The sequence below is a fragment of the Branchiostoma lanceolatum genome, chromosome 14 (assembly GCF_035083965.1).
Source record: "Branchiostoma lanceolatum isolate klBraLanc5 chromosome 14, klBraLanc5.hap2, whole genome shotgun sequence".
NCBI lineage: Eukaryota > Metazoa > Chordata > Leptocardii > Amphioxiformes > Branchiostomatidae > Branchiostoma > Branchiostoma lanceolatum.
In genome coordinates, this window is record NC_089735.1 from 620,138 (window position 1) to 639,478 (window position 19,341).

At 42.4% G+C, this 19,341-nt stretch overlaps 1 protein-coding gene across 2 annotated transcripts in view; it reads left to right on the plus strand.

Annotated features, from left to right (window-relative positions):
* LOC136448403 (uncharacterized) overlaps positions 1–16,941 on the plus strand; it is a 37,736-nt gene extending 20,795 nt beyond the window's left edge. The window contains exons 7-24 of one of the 2 annotated variants that reach the window (XM_066447858.1): positions 1,863–1,975; positions 2,122–2,413; positions 4,878–5,117; positions 5,407–5,584; positions 5,740–6,045; positions 6,164–6,342; positions 6,545–6,740; positions 7,087–7,233; positions 7,418–7,619; positions 7,810–7,968; positions 8,162–8,257; positions 8,468–8,629; positions 9,482–9,856; positions 10,748–11,122; positions 11,537–11,613; positions 11,762–12,422; positions 13,935–14,171; positions 14,729–16,941. In XM_066447858.1, the coding sequence (XP_066303955.1) occupies positions 1,863–1,975; positions 2,122–2,413; positions 4,878–5,117; positions 5,407–5,584; positions 5,740–6,045; positions 6,164–6,342; positions 6,545–6,740; positions 7,087–7,233; positions 7,418–7,619; positions 7,810–7,968; positions 8,162–8,257; positions 8,468–8,629; positions 9,482–9,856; positions 10,748–11,122; positions 11,537–11,613; positions 11,762–12,422; positions 13,935–14,171; positions 14,729–14,733 (4,000 nt within the window). In that variant the 3' untranslated portion in view covers positions 14,734–16,941. The remainder of the gene's footprint in view (positions 1–1,862; positions 1,976–2,121; positions 2,414–4,877; positions 5,118–5,406; positions 5,585–5,739; positions 6,046–6,163; positions 6,343–6,544; positions 6,741–7,086; positions 7,234–7,417; positions 7,620–7,809; positions 7,969–8,161; positions 8,258–8,467; positions 8,630–9,481; positions 9,857–10,747; positions 11,123–11,536; positions 11,614–11,761; positions 12,423–13,934; positions 14,172–14,728) is intronic. The other variant, XM_066447859.1, reaches the window with a different exon arrangement.
* Positions 16,942–19,341: the final 2,400 nt, after the last annotated feature.

Below are 19,341 nucleotides of genomic sequence, written 5' to 3' on the forward strand. Positions count from 1 at the left end.
CTACTTTTTGACGGATGAATTCATAACAATTGGTGTCAGTGGTTATATTCCCAATTTGTACTTGGCATAGGTTGGACCGCATGAAATCACACAAAAACGTGCAACGACATCTGGTTGATCTTGGTTTGAACTTGGAAGAAATGAAAGTTGGTTGGTTGTTCTAAGCTTTCAGTGTCTTCATAATTCTATCATCTGTGCCTGTGTTGGCGGTAGTCGGTGGTTTCTATGATATATTTCACTCTAGCCCGCTCTTTGTTTATAACACTTTGCCCCCTGAAATAAAACCACTTGCATACTGTTAAATTTCTATCTACAAAGATCTCAGACCATAATTTGCTTAATTACCACGAGAAGTGTAGTAATTTTCTACCCACACTAATCTCAAACCAGCATGTGCATGTTTTGTTAGGCATAAACACCTGGTGTGTGGGTCGATCCAGCTTGCACGTGCACCAGGCCTTCATACAGTGGTTGAATTAAGATTTTTGCCATGCCGATCTTAGAAATGCAGAAATTCTCAATTTAAAAGAAAAAAATATTCCAAATTTCAGCCCACAGTGATCTGCATCAACTTTTTGAGTAAGCTTATGTCGGTATAACCTAATATCATCGGGGCAAACTGGTATAGTGGTAAGCAAGGTGCGCACTCGGTACAGATACGTACCTTGCCTTTCCCACTGAGTCCTGCCCTCCCCATGGAGCTTAGTTTGTAGTTGAATGGATCTTGGCATCCAGAAAATATCTATCTACAAACTAAGTTTCTACCCACAAGGATGCCAGCTGGGTATTTTCATGTTTTTTAAGGGTTTAATCCTACTAGTGATCAGCTATTATAGCATACCTCGGTTTAATGCCATGCAAAGTAAACAATGATGTTAAATGTTCCCAAGTCGCGCGTCAAAAGCTGTAAAAAAGAAATTGAAATTTAGCCAAACATCCAGTCAACATGGTAGGATTTCACGCGGTTCAATCTATGCAAAGTTTAAATGGGTAAGATAAGCATTGATACTAAATGTTCTGAATTCACCCGTCAAAAAAATGTGAAAAATGACCTAGAATTTAGCAAAAATCAAGTCCAACTGTCCACAACAATATTTTCTTCACATGACTGGCACATGTGCCACAGTAATTCACCATAGAGGGGCAAAATCAACCACCAAAATATGGCATACCTTTATGTTTCCTATAGGCATATCACAGGCCACACACACCCAGCCTCACTTTGGTGCATGACCCCCAGCTGACCCCCGGAAATTAAAAATGGCCACCGTAACTGGAAAGAGGTCTATCCGACAGAAAAAGGAATAATTAGCCAGTAAAGTCACCCCATGGTGAAGATCACATTTCACCCGTGAGCCTGCAAGTGAAACTCTGGCAAATATTCTCCCAATAGCCGGCGTAGTTAGTCTGGTAGAGACTAGAAATTAACCTCTTTTGTGGAAGGTATGGCATAACAGGTGAGTATTACCTTTTCAAAATGTCACATGGAGACTAAACTGTAGGGTTTGAAGAACGTTGAACCACAACACCGGCATTTACCTCTACTCTTTTCGATGATTGGTAAAAAAAAAACACTCGAGGTTTGGCTCTCCTAGAACATGGGACCTCAACCTTTCCCTCATCCGAGAGACCTTTCTTACCGAAGCTAAGGATTCATTTTCACCTAAGTCGGGTGAAGAAAAGTGCAGCATTGGGGCCAGGTTAGGGATGTGGAACCACAACCTTAGATTCTAACTCTTACCTCAGAAACGCCTTGCAGCCATTGAGTCAATATCATTATTTCCTTTAATAACCTAACATTTGTTTTGCAATATAAAGCAGAATCTACCCCAAATTAAAGTTCTATCCTATATCCTCACTAGGTACGAAATTTTCCTGGACTTCGTTGGTCCTGAGAATTTGAACCTGGCATTTCTGCGTGACTTCCTGCATCTACCGGGAACGTATTTTGCCATAGGGGCAGACAAGGAATTTCGTAAGTAACTAACTGGCCTCGTTCTTTTTTATGACTATACAGAAACTGAATTTGGTTAGCTCAAGGATATTACCTGTTAATTTTTGATGGAGCTCACAAGACTGATACCTTCATCAACACCTGTCTAACGCAATGTGTTCTGTCAGAAATATTCATTCTGCGATGGGGGACTCATTACATCACTTCAGCGAAGTTTGGAGGACAACTCAAGATCATCAAAACCAAGGAGGCAAGTTTTGAAGACTCTCTGCAGACCTTTGTGAACGCAGCGCAGGCCGACCTCAAGCAACTTTTCAGCACCTACTCCGCCCAGCAGACCCAGACCAAGTCCAGCAGCTGGTGGCATGACCAAGAGTCAAAGTCGGAACAATCAAGCTCAACCGGCCAAGCTACCAGCGGATCAGAGACGTCTCAAAGCTCAAGTGAGGCAGCTGCTAGGTGAGTTTACTATCTGGAGCTCGAGGGCCTGTTCAAGACCTTGTCTTATTCGCAGATTGAGGGTCGGGAACCATGCTAGGTTTCAGCCCAAGCTTCCTCCATCCTGTCCTGTCCACAGCCCTCTTTGTACAGTCTGATAGTTTACGCCTGTCCAGTCGTGTTCCCGTCTGCTGCGTGGCCTTCCCCGCCTCTGGTGCAATAGAGTTTCCCTGCAGGGTTGAGATGTTCTGGTGGCGTGACCAAAGTACTGTTACAGTAGTTTTTTTCCTTCTTTTTAGCATGGTGAGAAGACCTTTAACTATCGCCATACAAACGTAAGGCGATCTTTAGTTAGGTTGTTGGAGGTTAGACATCCAGGTTAGACAAAAAAAGTTACTCAAGCCACTGGATAACATTTAAAAACGGTCAGACGTTTCAGACAGTATCCGCAATCTTTCGTCAGTGACTAAGGATAGGGCTGGGAAACCAGATTTTATACCAAAACTCTGAATGGCTATGATGGTGAGGTTAAGACAATATAGGATGTCTTGACGTAGTCTTTACAACAAGATTAATTCAAGACAAGGTTTATGCTAATAGTTCAATTAGCTACTGTCTTTTTAGTACAGTAACTAAATGTTGTTCGTCCGGGGGTGGGAGGTGGTGGGTAGTACCTTATCTCAAGTGCCTGAAAGTTCAACGCGTAGACCCCCTTTCCTGTTGAGGGCGGGATTGTATATTCTCTCATATATTGCTTCTCTAACTCCTCGTTTGAACCAGCGGGATTCACGATCTAGGATGTCCGTGGATTCGAGATTGAATGAGTGTCCCTGGTACTACAATCCACCCCCCCCACCCCCGGACGAACAACACTTAGTTATTGTACTGAAAAAAAGCAGCTAATTGAACTATTAGCATAAACCTTGTCTTGAATTAATCTTCTTGTGAAGACTACGTCAAGACATCCTAAATTGTCTTAACCTCATTAACATAGCCATTCAGCGTTTTGGTATAAAATCTGGTTTCCCAGTCCTATCCTTAGTCACTGATAAAAGACAGCGGATACTGTCTGAAACGTCTGTCTGACTGTTTCAAAAGGACACAGCACAAGTAAAAAACCGCGTTACGACCAGGTAAGAAAAGAACCACAAAGGAGTTTAACCCATTTAACTGATAAGCTACATGAAAATAACAAGTTAAAACAAATGAAATGACTGATAAGTAACAAGAGTTGTACGACCTCATACCTTCGCCAAATGACTTTAACCTAAATATGACTAACGTATTAGGAGTGTTTCTCATCAATTATAAATCATACCAGTTGATCGTCTTCACCCAAGTAACATAAGTTGTCCAAAGTATGAGCTTAACAAAGAATGTTTGCTAACATTTATCAATTATGCTAATGAGGTCCTTATTAGCATAATTGATTCAATGGTGTCCACATTCACACAACTTCCAAATGCCACAAGTATGAAATTGCCGTCCGTCATTTACTAGTATGGAATTAAAGTAGTTTCTCATTAATTATGCAAATTAGGCCTACATTTGCATATTTTCTATCTATCAACATTCCTATCTTCCTCGGTTACAAATGTCACATATTTGAATAGTCATATCATGGAACACAGCGGGTTTTTAAAATTACCTCATTAATTATGCAAATAAGAATCTGATTTGCATAATCATCATCCAATCATACAAAGCATCACGTAAGCTATCTACATACCAAAAATCATGACCATCCATTAAGCCCACCTTGAGTTATAGTATTTTCTCATTAATTATGCAAATGAGGTCTTCATTTGCATAGTTGATATCTATTTATATTACATCCACCCTTCATCAAATACTTCTTCAGCAATACGTATCGATACTACATGTACACCATACAGTATGACGTATACTAATAAATCACCTCTTCCTTCCCTATATAACATGGTTAACTCACCTACCCTGAACACCGTCCTATCCCCATGCTGTGACACACGACTACTGATTGTTCTTCCGTAAGGCAGTGTATATCCAATTTTGGTCTGCTTCCACCAAATTCAAGACCACTTTCTGCTATGCTGCTACCTTTCTCATACCACTGCCTTGAGTGACAAGCCAATTTGTCTCAGCAACTATTAAGTTTCCTGCCTCCCACATGACAACTACCACCCCTACGACCCCTACCACTTATCCTTGACCCCTCGAAACAACACCGCCACACGTCCCAGCCAGAACTTATACTCAAGCATACAATATAACACATTTTTACACTTTTCTCGTTAATTATGCAAAGTACTTCGCCCAAAATCTAATCATCTTGAGATTTCCCACATACACATCAACACACCAAATACGACAACAATCCATCCAGGCGTTCTCGACTTATTCTGTTCACTAACAGACACACAGACAAGCATCAAAACATAGACTTCTTGGCGAAGTCAATAAATTGTGGCTTTGTTAATCATTGGTCCTTACATCTTTACCACAGATCTGAATATCAGTTCAGCAATGAAGTCCTGGAGGTGCACGGGGGAGACCAACAGATCGCCGCTGCCATCACGGAGTTCTACACAGTATCATTCGGCAGTTCTCTGAAAGACTGGCTGGAATCTATTGACGAGTATCCCAAACCATTCGAGTTCAGCCTGCTCTCTATCGCTGACCTGTTGGATATGAATTATGACTCATTTTTCCCGCATGGAGTCGTGGACTTCGGCTGCTTTGGAAGGTGTGCTCTTTTGCCGACATCGGATTAAAAGAAATCAATTTGACAGAATGGTCATAACATTGTGTTTAAAAACTATTCCCTACATGAAGAAAGTCCGATGGGTACACTCTTGATGATACTTGTGTGAATCGTACATACAACTATGGTCACTCTTCAACTTCCAATCTTTGATCCAAAGAACGTCCACTCTTACTTGCTATTAGTCGCCCACTAAACTTAAGAGTAGATTATATTGTTTTTCGAAACGGTTTATTCTGAATATCGAAGCATATGATGTTTATTCACACAGGAAAACCCTGACTAAAGACGAAAAAGGTCGCAGGTATTACGTTGAAGACGTGGCTGACGGCAACACCACCAAATCAGAGATCCGGTACTGCGACTTCGAAGAGAAACTGGATATCGAACAGTCAATCACCGAGAGAAGGCTGGCACTCAAGCGTGCTATTGCAGTGTACCTAGAGGAGGTAGGGCAAAAAATACGATGTAGTGTAGCTCATGTCACTCTTGATTAATCTGAATAAAATCATGCATGTGAAACCGAGATAAATTAAAGATAATAACTTGCGTTAATTGTCTTATGAAGATTATCAGTTTACTAAGTCACGTCTTCTTATCCAAGGGTCCTCTACGCAGTTCCGACTTCCAAATCCCGGCCGGACAGCCCGGATGTGAGACTGCCGAGTTGGTCCTTCTCGACGATTCTATCAACGGAGCGCCCAGCTGGCAGGAGATGATCAGCGGACAGGAGTTCAAAGTTGTCTTCGAAATGCCGTACAACATTGCGCGCTTTCTAACCGCCAGCGCCGCTCTTCTCGTGAGGTTCATGTCCAGGACCAACAAGTGGCTGACCATCCGGGAGGGCCGTGCCCCGAGACAGTTCGACGGACACCGAAATGGCAACAGTGGTGACGTCACTCAACATAAGGTAGAATCGTTTTTATGGACGCCTGTGCACCAAGCATGTAGCTGCAACATTTATGTCTGTAAAATCGGCCCAATGGCTTCTCGTTCTCCAATAATGTACCGCTGTTTCCCACACCCAGGTCAGTGTCGGGGGTCTAGTCATGACGTACGACGAGGACACGGGCATGTTTACCGTGACCCAGGAGGACTTTGACGCGTCAGCAGCGGCCATTTTGGATCTGCCCCCCTGGATCATCGACATGGATGTGGGCAGGGCGGAGTACAAGTCACTACTGGAACATCTGAGTCACCAGCAGAGGTAGGCAGGTCATTATAGCCGTCATGTTACGTGACACGATATACAATCTTTATTGACACAACAAAAGTACAGCGACTTTCGTAAGGTCTTCTACAGCTATACATGCAAACAACAAACAATTCGATACAAAATGATTAACATGCGTACAATTACATTGCTAATCTGTAGTTCAGTGATCATCTCAACTGAATGTTTATTTTAGTTCTACAGGAGGACAGATGCCCTGTAACCTACAGTGGTCCAACTCCCACCGCATTGACCCAACCGACGGCGGAAAGTGCATCCACTTCACGGCAGCGTCCGAGGGGGACATCTTCCTGGTGTTTGCCGGCGTTCCCAAAGACCATCAGACCTGGGTCACTGTGGAAATCTCAACCAGCGGCGTGGCCATGTATAAGGTTCTAAACAGACTTTTGTTTCTTTTATCTCATTCTACAGATTCTACTTTCATATGAATGGCCTCAACAGGTTCACCGGCTGTGTGTCAAGTTATGACACTTCACTACCAGAATTGTGGTTAGCCTGGAATCCAAACCTATTATAGCTCCCGAGTCTCTCTCCGCGGAGAGAGACTCGGGAGCTATAATAGGTTTGGACTCCAGGCTAAATTGTTGTAGGATTGCGCAATACAAACATTGTCCCACATCTGAACATGCTTTTCATGCCTTCATTGGTACAGAAACGAGTCACGACGTGTTCCGATCAAGGCTTTTGTATAATGTGTTCAAATCGATCCATGTGCAGGCTTTGCGGCTAGCAGTTACACAACTTGACAAGGGAGCCCAAGGCCTGGGTTCGGACACGCTGTACCAGTCCTACTTTGTCTGCGTCACAGAGAACCTCATAGCATCCTTAACAACAGTACAATTTGGAAAAACACCGGACAACGAGGTAAAGAGTTAACCTTAGGATATTTCCCAGAAAACACGAAATAAAACCATTTATTGAAAAATCATCCAATCGAAGGTCAAAACCTTTTCATAGAAAATATGCACAAGCGTATGTTTTGTACAGGTTGGCCTGTGTTGCTCTCAGATGTTGATATTCAGAAGTTCAATAACAATACGTCCGTTAGGACCGCGGGCACGTCTGGCTGGACTACCAGTTTCCTGAGGTCCTGTCTCTGCACTACTACGCGTTCGGCAGCGGCGAGCACGCCGTGAAGCTGATGGGAGTGTCTCAGATATTTAAACCTGATGACCTGAACGTCGTCTGCCGCGAGGGAACTGTCCAGGAAGGCGACAGATGTGTCCAAGTCTGCCATGTTGAATGCAGCGGTAAGAACGACCCCAGTTAAAACTGACGTGTTTTGTGTGTGTGTGCGGTGGGGGGGGGGGGGTGTTTCAGGACATAAAACCTTCAGCAAAGTATATATAAGCTACACATTGTTACTTGTCACGGTAAGAAACCAAATGTCAAACCTTTGATAACGATTCTGTTTTTCTGGATTTTTTTCCTGTTCTCTAGGCTGCAGGACTACAGGATCCGACGACCCACGTGACTGTATCTCGTGCCAGAATGTGAGAATCGCCTACCCGTACATCGCTGGCTCCGTTGGTGACTTCGAGTGTGTGGCAGCCTGTCCAGTAAACATGGCCATCGCCTCTGGAACAAGCAACTGCCAATGTAAGTTGGGACTTTTGAAAGGCCACCTGGAATTTTAAAAAATTGACAATGAATCACTAACTGCTATAATATGAATGTTGTCGTTCACCAATCTGATCATCAAGAAACGATGTCTGTTGTCATTCATGCTTTTCTGCTATGTTGGAGCTAATGCACCTGCCTACCCTCACCTTTGTCCATGGTGCACATCTAGGTATAAAGAGGATGGAAGAAACCCCTGCTGACGGCACAGTGACGTGTGTAACTGAATGCCCTCTCACCCACTTTGACGATGACGGCGTGTGCAAAAGTAGGCGTTATTCAGCCTTACATTCTACAGACAATATTCACGCATTCTCATATTAACTTTATTAACTATTCTAAACTTACTGTATGTCAATGCCATTCAGTTGAAAAGGGAGGAAATTGTAGCTGTTCTGAAATGAATTTGCATTCATATTGCACGTATCATCTCCATCACATCACTTATGATTTGTGGTAAAACCTGTTTGTTTGCCAGGGTGCGGTAGCCTGTGCTCTGACGTAAGTGGAGAGGGCAGGGCGGTGTGTACGGGGCCTGCCGCGAACGAGTGCACGGTGTGTGTCTACACGGCAGCAAACGGGAGCTGTTTGGAAGGATGCAACCCTGGGCAGAAGGCCGTAGCCAAATCTACAACTAGTGGTGAGTAGAAATTACTAATGATGAGAGAGCGACTTATTTTCGGAGCAGACTGATAACACAAGTCATCAGGACTGGGTACCTGTTTGCTAAATCATATCACGAGAAGGGGAAAGGCTCTAATTCCTGCAAAATTCATCCTTTACCCGGCCTACTACCGGCACGGAGCCGTGTGTGTGCTGCAGTATCTACTTCAAACATGGCTCCATACTTAATCACCGAACGGTGTTTAGACCCCACTAGTGTGCATTACTAAATCAGCATATGAACACTTAGGACAAATGATGTTGGACAGGGCAATATGGAGTGATGTATGTACTTATTTAGTCCCGACCGATGGCCGATAGATGATGATGATGATGACTAAATCAGCAATGACACATGTCTATTTCGCAATGCTTGAAACGCAGACTTACATAAAATGGCAGGCGATCGCAAATATGTCATGAAATCCAATTAAGCAATTTTCATTAGTTTAGAATACGTGCCTGGACCATTCAGTGGATTTGTGTAGCAATGCTGGTGCCAAACGTGTTGTCGTAACTTGAAGACAGGGCGATGTGCTTATTCTTTCTCCTGCACTTCTCAAAAGGCGATGGAAGCTGTCTTTTTATGTATCTATGATAGTTTCTGACAAACATGTTTCATTGATTTTCGCCACCCATTGTGGATGATTTCTGAAACTTCTGACCATTTCCACATTTTATCCAGTTCTTTGAGTAACTGTTACCCAGTGTGACTGTAAATATTGTAAATATTATGAAAAGGCTCTATAAAAAGTTTCCGAAAACATAAACAAAGTGATCCTTTCAGGACATTTTGCAAGCCATCTACCCTTGTCTCCTTTTTATACAGAGTGTGCAATAGCAGGCTACGTCCTTCATAACGGAGTGTGCTACAAGGCGTTTGCTGAGTCTAAGACGTACGACGAGGCTCAACAGACGTGTGTCGCGGACGGAGGGATGTTGGCCATGCCGAAAGACAGCGATATCAACACTTTCATCCGTGATCTGGGACAAGGCGGAGGACACTGGATTGGTTTGACTGACGCCAACAACGAAGGTCAGTGGGAGTTTGCTGACGGCCAAACCCTTGCGTCATCTGGCTACAGCAACTGGGGCCCCGGTGAGCCGAACGATGCTAGCGGCGAAGACTGCGCCGAATTAGGTCTGACGGGCCTCTGGAATGACAACGATTGCTCCGGAAGCAGTATGTTCATCTGTCAGCTAGGTATGTGTTGTGTTTACATATCTTAACGTTTAACAATGATAATTTTTTGCTGATATAAGGCCAAGGATGTCATGTTTCGGTGTCGTTTGGCGCGCACGCGCGTTTGTGTGTGTGTGTGAGTGTTTGTATTTAATTGTGTGTGTATGTCTGTGTGTGTATTGGTCTGTCGCCAACATAACTCGAGAAGCTGTGAATGGATCCTTAATGACTCACTTAACTCACTCACTCACTCACTCACTCACTCACTCACTCACTCACTCACTCACTCACTCACTCACTCATTCACTCACCGTGGCACACACTAGCTAAATTGCCATACTTCACTTATCAACTACAGTTTCCAGCAACCGCATGGTTGTGCTATTATATGGGATCACCGGTATCGCCCATTTTAGTAAAGTGTATATGGAGAAATTTGATAACAAACCTCTCAGTACTTTCAAGGACACTTCTCCGGCCATCTGGTCCCGCTAAATTTTTTATGTAGGCTAAAAAGGAGAGTAGCATATGAATTACTTGGCCATATAAACCAGGTAGATGACAACATCAAGTTGACAAGGAGTCCAGTTATGACAACAGGCTTCCCTTCCTTGACTCCAAAACCATCATAGATAAGGCTGGCAACCTTCAGTTCTAAGTATATATGTACAGGAAACCAACCCACATAGATCAGTATCTGGCCTTTGATTTTCGCCACCCATTGTGGATGCTTTCTGAAACGTCTGACCATTTCCACATTTTATCCAGTTCTTTGAGTAACTGTTACCTAGTGTGACTGTAAATACTGTAAATATCATGAAAAAGCTCTATAAAAAGTTTCCGAAAACATAAGCAAAGTGATCCTGTCAGGACATTTTGCAAGCCATCTACCCTTGTCTCCCTTTTATACAGAGTGTGCAATAGCAGGCTACGTCCTTCATAACGGAGTGTGCTACAAGGCGTTTGCTGAGTCTAAGACGTACAACGAGGCTCAACAGACGTGTGTCGCGGACGGAGGGATGTTGGCCATGCCGAAGGACAGCGATATCAACACTTTCATCCGTGATCTGGGACAAGGCGGAGGACACTGGATTGGTTTGACTGACGCCAACAACGAAGGTCAGTGGGAGTTTGCTGACGGCCAAACCCTTGCGTCATCTGGCTACAGCAACTGGGGCCCCGATGAGCCAAACGATGCTAGCGGCGAAGACTGCGCCGAATTAGGTCTGACGGGCCTCTGGAATGACAACGATTGCTCCGGAGGCAGTATGTTCATCTGTCAGATAGGTATGTGTTGTGTTTACATATCTTAACGATTAACAATGATAATTATTTGCTGATATAAGGCCAAGGAGGTCATGTTTCGGTGTCGTTTGGCGCGCGCGCGCGCGTGTGTGTGTGAGTGTGTGTATTTAATTGTGTGTGTATGTCTGTGTGTGTATTGGTCTGTCGCCAACATAACTCGAGAAGCTGTGGATGGATCCTTAATGACTCACTTAACTCATTCACTCACTCACTCACTCACTCACTCACTCACTCACTCACTCACTCACTCTCTCACTCACTCACTCACTCACTCACTCACTCACTCACTCACTCTCTCACTCACTCACTCACTCTCTCACTCACTCACTCACTCACTCACTCACTCACTCACTCACTCACTCACTCACTCACACATGGTGTTTCCGCCTCTTTCAGGCAACACGCCCAGTGCAAGCGACACGCTGACCTGCGAGCCGTGCCGGCCGGGCTACAAGTGTGTGAACGGAGACGAGGTGAGTAGTATGACGGGTGGTGGCTGGGCAAAACTGTAAATGTAAAGTTCAGATGTCATTTTTGCTGGTTTATCATAGGCTAAACATTTTCTTGAATGATCATCATCATCCTTACGGGCTGTAACTTACCCAAATCTATACCGATTAGGTAGAAGAGCTGTGCCCGGCGGGGACCCACAGCAGAGCGGACGGGACGGCGTGCGATCCGTGCGCCGTAGGAGAGTTCAGCTCCAGCGGTGCCTCCGTCTGTCAGCCGTGTCCGGCAGGACAGTTCAGCGCACAGCCTGAAGCATCCAGCTGCGATCCCTGTCCAGCAGGACAGTACAGTCAATCTGAAGGTTCCACCAGCTGCCAAGATTGCCCGGCAGGAAAATACGTTTCCAGTGATTCATCCGCCTGTCAGCCGTGCCCGGCAGGACATTACAGCACTCAGAGTGGATCAGGCAGCTGCGATCCCTGCACAGCAGGACAGTACAGTTCATCTGAAGGTTCCATCAGCTGCCAGGATTGCCCGGCAGGACAGTACAGTTCCAGTGGTTCCTCCGGCTGTCAGCTGTGCCCGGCAGGACAGCACAACACTCAGAGTGGATCAGGCAGCTGCGATCCTTGCACAGCAGGACAGTACAGCCCATCTGAAGGTTCCACCAGCTGCCAACTCTGCTCGGCAGGAACGTACAACAGCCAGAGCGGTTCCATAACTTGCACGTCCTGCCGTATATTTGGGCAGTACAGCGACACGGACGGGTCTACCGGCTGCAAGAGCTGCGCCATCGGAACCGCTCTTAACGCAGCCGCAACGGGTTGCTACCGTGAGTGGACAATTTAAATGTCAGCGATAGACAAAGTCTTATCTTGTAACGAAATGGTCAACAATATCATAAGTGTTTGTCGATTAGATCGCGACTCTTTTTTCTTGTTGACATCAGATATCGACGGGTGTGCGTCGAATACTGTCAGAAGAGTGGGATGCCAAATTTTACTTTTTATCGCTATTGTACGCCAATTTTCGACGACAAATGTTAATCTCCAAGCAGATCTATAGGTTGCATCAAGACCGTATCAAACTGGCAGTACTTACGTTTTGCATTACAAGCTCCTTCTTCCAGTTGGATACGGTCTTTGCAATCTATTTGGTCTGGTTGGAGACTAGACAAATGTAACGGTTTAGAACCCGAGCATGAACATTATATTTGTTCACCAGAAATGCGAACATTTCCCTAATCAACATTCATCTGCATCTATTGGTCCCTTGCCAGATGTTAGAGGCCTCCGTACAGTCGATGTGCTCCTGTCACTGTACGGTCTGTCATAACGCATTTTGCTATTTTGTTGGCATGACTGAAAACATTTCGATGAAACTTACCAGACATCCAGGTATAAGGATACGTAAGGTAACAGTTACTCAAGGAATAAAAAACTATCGTTTAAAAACTGATGAAAATATTAAAAAAATCATAGCTTCATATGATGTGTGTTCGCGTCTACTGCCACACCCCCTAAAGAAGCAGTCTCAGTGGCTCGGGAAGCCTTGGAGGCCGACGACACAATAGGTGAACAGTCAGACCTTTGCCTAGGGTGAACATACTTCACTTATAAAGTACAGTTTTCCAACAAACACGTGGTTTTGCTATGGGATCATCGGTATCGCCAAAGTGCATATGGAGAAATTTGATAACAAACCACTCAGTACTTTCTAGGATACTTCCACTGACATCTGGTCCCGTTAAATGTGGTGTAGGCTAAAAAAGAGATGACTTAGTTGGCGTTACAAAACAGCTGTATTCATGTATGTATTCATTAACTTGTTTCTTTTTACTTATTATTTATGATTTTGCTGATACAATTTGATTGAGCTGAATGACAAAATGAAGTTGACATAGGGGTTCATTAAGGACAACATGCTTCTCTTCCTTCATAGATAATGGTGGCAACCTTTTGTTCAAAGCATGCATGAAAACCGACCCACATAGATAAGTATCAGCCAACGAAAGGGTATATCACCCCGTAAGGGTCGGTATAACCCCGTCGTAGCAAAAGCTCGTCGACTGATGATGATGATGATGAGATAAGTATCTGGCCTTTGATTTCCGCCACCAGTTGGAACACAATCTAGCAGGAAATAAAACCCCTTACATCGAGCAGCTTTTATCACCTAGGTATCAAAACCAATGTTATTTACAGACTGAAATGAGATGCTCCCAAGTAGCTGCAACAAAACGTACATTGAGTACTTCCGCCTAGCCCTATTAAACTTGGTTATGCCACGCTTGAGATTCAAAACAGCATTTATTAATACCTCTCTTTATAAAATTCAACACCAGCCTGCCAGCAAGGAAATGGGGTATCCTACCGAGGATTGGTCTCTGAGACGCAAACGGGAACTCCGTGCCAAAGCTGGAACAGTCAGCATCCCCAAAGTCACGACAACACACCCGATCGTTTTCCAACATCCGGACTGGAGGGGAACTACTGCCGGAATCCTGACGGCTCTGATGGAGTTTGGTGCTACACCGTGAATCCTTGGTCGAGATGGGAGTTCTGTGACCTACCACAATGCGGTAAGGCCTGATTCTGTAACCTTATATATGAGCTTAAATGTAGCAAGCAATGTTCACAGAATGAGTTGGTTCTTCTGGAGCGCCCAAGAAATGGTAGGGCATGGTCAGCGGAGAGGAGATCAAATGTATCTTCAGCATGCCGTATTCCACCTTTTCTCACTGCCATAACATTAATGCAGTTAAAACTTAACCAGAATATGAGCAATTTTGCACCAATCGCCCGGACTATTTGTAAAGCAATGATGAATTTGAGTGACAGATCAGGATTGGTGTTCCGAAATAAGATATTGGAAATCTGTAAAATATTAATAAACACTTATTGGCAGCTTATTGCAGAGAACATTAATGTAGCAAAGTATCTCAGCTGGCTTCTCCTTTTGTTAGAAAAAAAAAGAAAGAACATGACTTATTTTTTGACCGAAAGTCAGGATGCATGCTTGATTTATTCAGATATATCTGAATGATTGAATGACTACATTGATATGGACATCGATGCTTTGTCTTTTCGATTCCCCATTGTCATGGTATCATTTCTATGTTTCTGTTTCTCCTTCCAGGCTGAAGACTGCCTCGGTTGGAGTTCACTGAAAACGTGAGGACCTCAAGCACGAGTCGACCCCACTTCCTTTCGAAATTCATGTTTCATAATTCATTCCATTTCCAGGTTGTTATTTCTGGTCTACTACATCCCAAACATGTTTAACGTAAGCATGAAGAAAAAAATACTGAAGATAGCATGTCACTTATGTAAACACACATGTCCCAGCTAAAACTCATCACAACAGTCGTTACTTAGAAATGGAATAAATATGGTGAAGTATGATCAAATGTACTATAATACATAAAGTTATAAGCTCATCGAATTTAATGCTCCATTTCTTCTGTCCCCACTTTATCTACCAATCACAATCTACGCAAACCCAACAAAAGCATCTACAGGGTCTTTTGATTATTTTCCATAATCTTTTTCCAAGTCTTCCTGTTTTCAAGTGTCTTCTAATGATCCCTCAATTATCTTTCTCAGTGAAACAGACCGTGACCGGAAGAAAGTGGACATTAACTTCGGTGGGCATAACGGCAACTGCAACACAATGTTGGGCACTGAAATATCAAATGGGCTGTAAGCATGAAATGCGTTAAAAAAAAACACTGTTATTGGATGTGCAGGAGAACAGGAAAGATTATAAACAGGATAGATTTCTCAGCAAAAAAAAACGCTGCAAAGGGACACGGAATGAAATATTCTTATATTGGTCAAGACCTAATTCACATAGCAAATGTTATAATAATCCTTCAAAAGCTACTTGAGTTACGCTGTTCAACCATAGACACCGATAAAAACACACAAAAGCTACCGAAAAAATATAATTTTTTGGCGAAGGTAAACATAAAAAGAAAGTTTAGTTGAAGGCCCGCATTGTGCTTAGAATGTTAATCATACATTTTCGTTGAAGCCCTGGCGGAAAGTTCAATAACTTTAAACCGGGGCTCATTTTTGTCTTCTTCTAATTTACGAAACAATTACACATTTGTCGATAACATCATAATATCTTGATGTTATCATTATTTTACTATATAATCTTGATATTGATAACTAGTCGGCGGCACGGTTACTCCATGACGACAGTTGTCCGACACTACGTCACCGTGTTGCCCATTTGTAGCTCTCAGGCATACCTGCTTTTCAACCGTTCCTCCCACCGTGACGTCATAGCATCACCATAGCTACTCTGACATCATAGATAACCAAAGCCATCATCGTACCAATCCTGACGTTATAGCTAATCGTAACCAGCACCATAGCTTCCATGACGTCATTGATAGCCGTAACCTTCATCGTAGCCTTCCGAACGTCATAGTGCCGACTTCTTGTTTGACCAAAGCCAGTTCTCCAACATGATGACAAAACGCTTTGTTACATCAAAGCAGCCCAAACATAAGTGGTTTGATGGTCGAGAAGCTCGTAGTTTACACCTGATAAGGAATACGGATATTTACTTTTGATTTTTTTTGTCTCAGTTAATTATATAGTGTCGTCGAAGTCCACGTACAAGCCATGATAACTTGGCATAAAACATATTCCAATGTCGAATGCAATATCATCAATATTAGTAGTCACCACTTTGTCAACATTTATCAGTCGATGGGTTAATAAAACAGCCCATCCTCATCTCAATAGGTCGTCTCGATATGACCATAAAAGCACTATACGCTCGTTCTCATTTAAATGTACACATTTTGTAATCTCCGTTACCGATTGAAATAAGACGTTCCTGGCATTAGGATATGCCACATATAAGATGTCAAACTGTAGTTTTTATGAAGACTTAAAACTTTTCTAGCTTTTAAAAACGGCAGTTTGGTACCTTATATGTAGCATATCTTAATGTCAGGAACGTCTTACTTCTAACGGTAACGGAGATTACAAAATGGGTACATTTAAATGAGAACCTGCGTATAAACAACATGTTGACATAAACTATGTAGTAGATCATATACAGCCAATACTTATATAAATATATATATATGTATATGTATATATATATATATATATATATACAACACAAATGTAATACTAGCAGTTATGGAGTCGGTAAACCTTAACACATATGCAGTTATTGACGACTGGACCAAAACGATACGCATATTTAATTTTATTTCGTTTTATTAAAGTTGCACATTCTATTCGTGCTTCTTTTCTATAGTATATTGTAGAAAGTGAAAATTTATTCCTCTCATAGCTGAATAAACTTGCCGTTGCCGTTCCAAACCGCGTGTCAGTTTCTTTCTTATTACCACAAACTAGCCAGGTAGAAGGACGGACATTCTAGCAAAGTTAGCACATGCATGTCCCCAGGTAATAATATCCTTTCCTCAAATGTCACTGTAAGGAAAACAACATCTGTTAGTGAATACGTTATAAACGTCTCCCCATAGATGGCCCAATTGTTTGAAAATGGACTAAAACACTACATGTGTACTGAATTTCGATGCTGGATAATAGGTTACTCGAACACGTATGTACCTATTTCAATGTTATTTTTTATTTGTACAGGATCCCCAAACAGCTATTCCTTCCTTTGGAATATCGTTTTTCGGTGTTCTTTAGAGTAAAACTAATTAATTCTTTATCTTTTCATAGATTAAAATAAGAAATACTAGAAAAAGCACATTTGCGACAAATACGGCATGTACACTCCACCCCCTTCCCCATGCAAAGTGGATTCTTTTGCATCAACCTTTGGCAGAAATGGACCATACCAACGTAACTGCTACCAATAAATGGACTATCTCAACATCACCTCACTTGAAAATGGAATTTTCTCAATTTGAACACCCATAAAAGAATGCACTCTTCTAAAATAAAAATGCAAAATGGGCTTTTCAAAGTTACCCCTCACCTGGTCCCGGCCAAAACTACCACCTTACCGGATTGCAGGCAAGTTGGCTTTCATTCAATGACGCTGGAACCCAAAACACACATGTTTGGTCCGAATATAGCAAGAAAATCGCTAATCTAATCATGCCAAAGTGCAACTGAAGTCCTGTGGGCATATGTCTTAGGCACCCCAATGCACAAACAGTGAATATGCGGACTTCCTCTTTGTTGAAACTCCAGAAGTCTGCGAAGGAGGCTACCATACTCTGTCTATTGAAAGATCGTACTCTAGGCTGCCCTCTAGTCTGTACTGAGACCACTGTGCGACTGTTTCCTGTATACATGTATAAAAATATTTTCCTTATTTTCTAATTCGCTGTCCAATTCATCCAAAGCAGGGAATATGTGGACTTCCTCTTTATTGAAACTCTGTCCTCACAAAAGTTTCTACGACTTCCCCGATTGGTTGTAATGCAGATACAATGATACCTTTAAAATGTAGCTTGACTCGATGATAGAAAATTTTTCTTGAACTTGTCAGCCTTCCGTCTTTTATATACTGGCATGGAATACTGCGCACAGGGAAGGTAAACTACATGCTACGTTAGAAACAGAGGAGTTTTGGGAAACTTAATACAGAGTTTTTAAAAATTATTCATTATCTACTGGATAAGTAAATAGCGACTTTCCTTGAAAAATGATAGAATTCTATTGTTTGTTAATGGCTTATATGGAATATGGGTGCTAGATACTTCAATAAAACGACTGTTTCTCGATTTGAGTTTAGATTTTGTGGTACCACATGTGTTTCGTTGTAACCAGTCATGCCATTCTATCTTACCGTTTATATTCATTTAAAAAATTGAGTAAAGAGAGATTCAAAAAATCTTGTATTGAAAAAATAAAAAAACAAAGATAATCTGAACAAAATTCTATGTTTCTTCGTCGACATGAAGAAAATACTTGGCGGGATTGTCTTCTGTACAAATTGTCAATTATTGTGTTAAACTTTTCAATATATCACAATCAAATCATCTCGATGTTAGCTGTGTGGTCTGACTGCAGAGTGTTCTGTCTCACCCCTTTGTCACACCCAGTCTTTTCTTCACGTGTGGAGTAAGACAGGGCTGCAATTTCAGTCAATTGTAATAAAACCTTGAGTGCCAAACCAGTCTCGGTCAGATGACCTTGCCTTGATTTCATTTTGGTCGTGTTCGTGTTATATGGAAGCCAAATGTTGGGGATAACTTTTGTACTTAAGATGGTAGAGGGGTAACTTGGATAGTACATATTGCAGGGGGGGGGGTCAAATTGAGAGATCTCCATTTTAAGCTGGTTGATGTCTGGATTTTCCATTAATAGGTATGCGTAGGCGTAACTTTGGGATGGTCCATTTCTGCAAGAGGTTGATATGAAAAAAGTTTGTTCAGTGTGGATGGAGATGAAGTGAGCATGCTGTATTTTCTCGGAAATACTGCTTTTCTATTGTTTCGAACCATATTCTACCAATGAAAGATAAATCCGTTAAGCCAAAAGAACGCCGAAAAAACATGTTCCTATATGAAAGATAAGGAAAGTTGGGCTCCTGTATAAGTGCCTAAAGGCAATTAAGCTAGAAATCAGTACAAACTAGTTATCCCTGGTCCACCCAACAAATTCGGCCTAGTCCATTTTCATACAGATGGGACCGTTTATATATAGGGACAGGTTTATCGAGGTTTTGGTAACAATCTAAGATATATACATATATAACAGATATATATATATATATATTTGAATTACAATAAAATA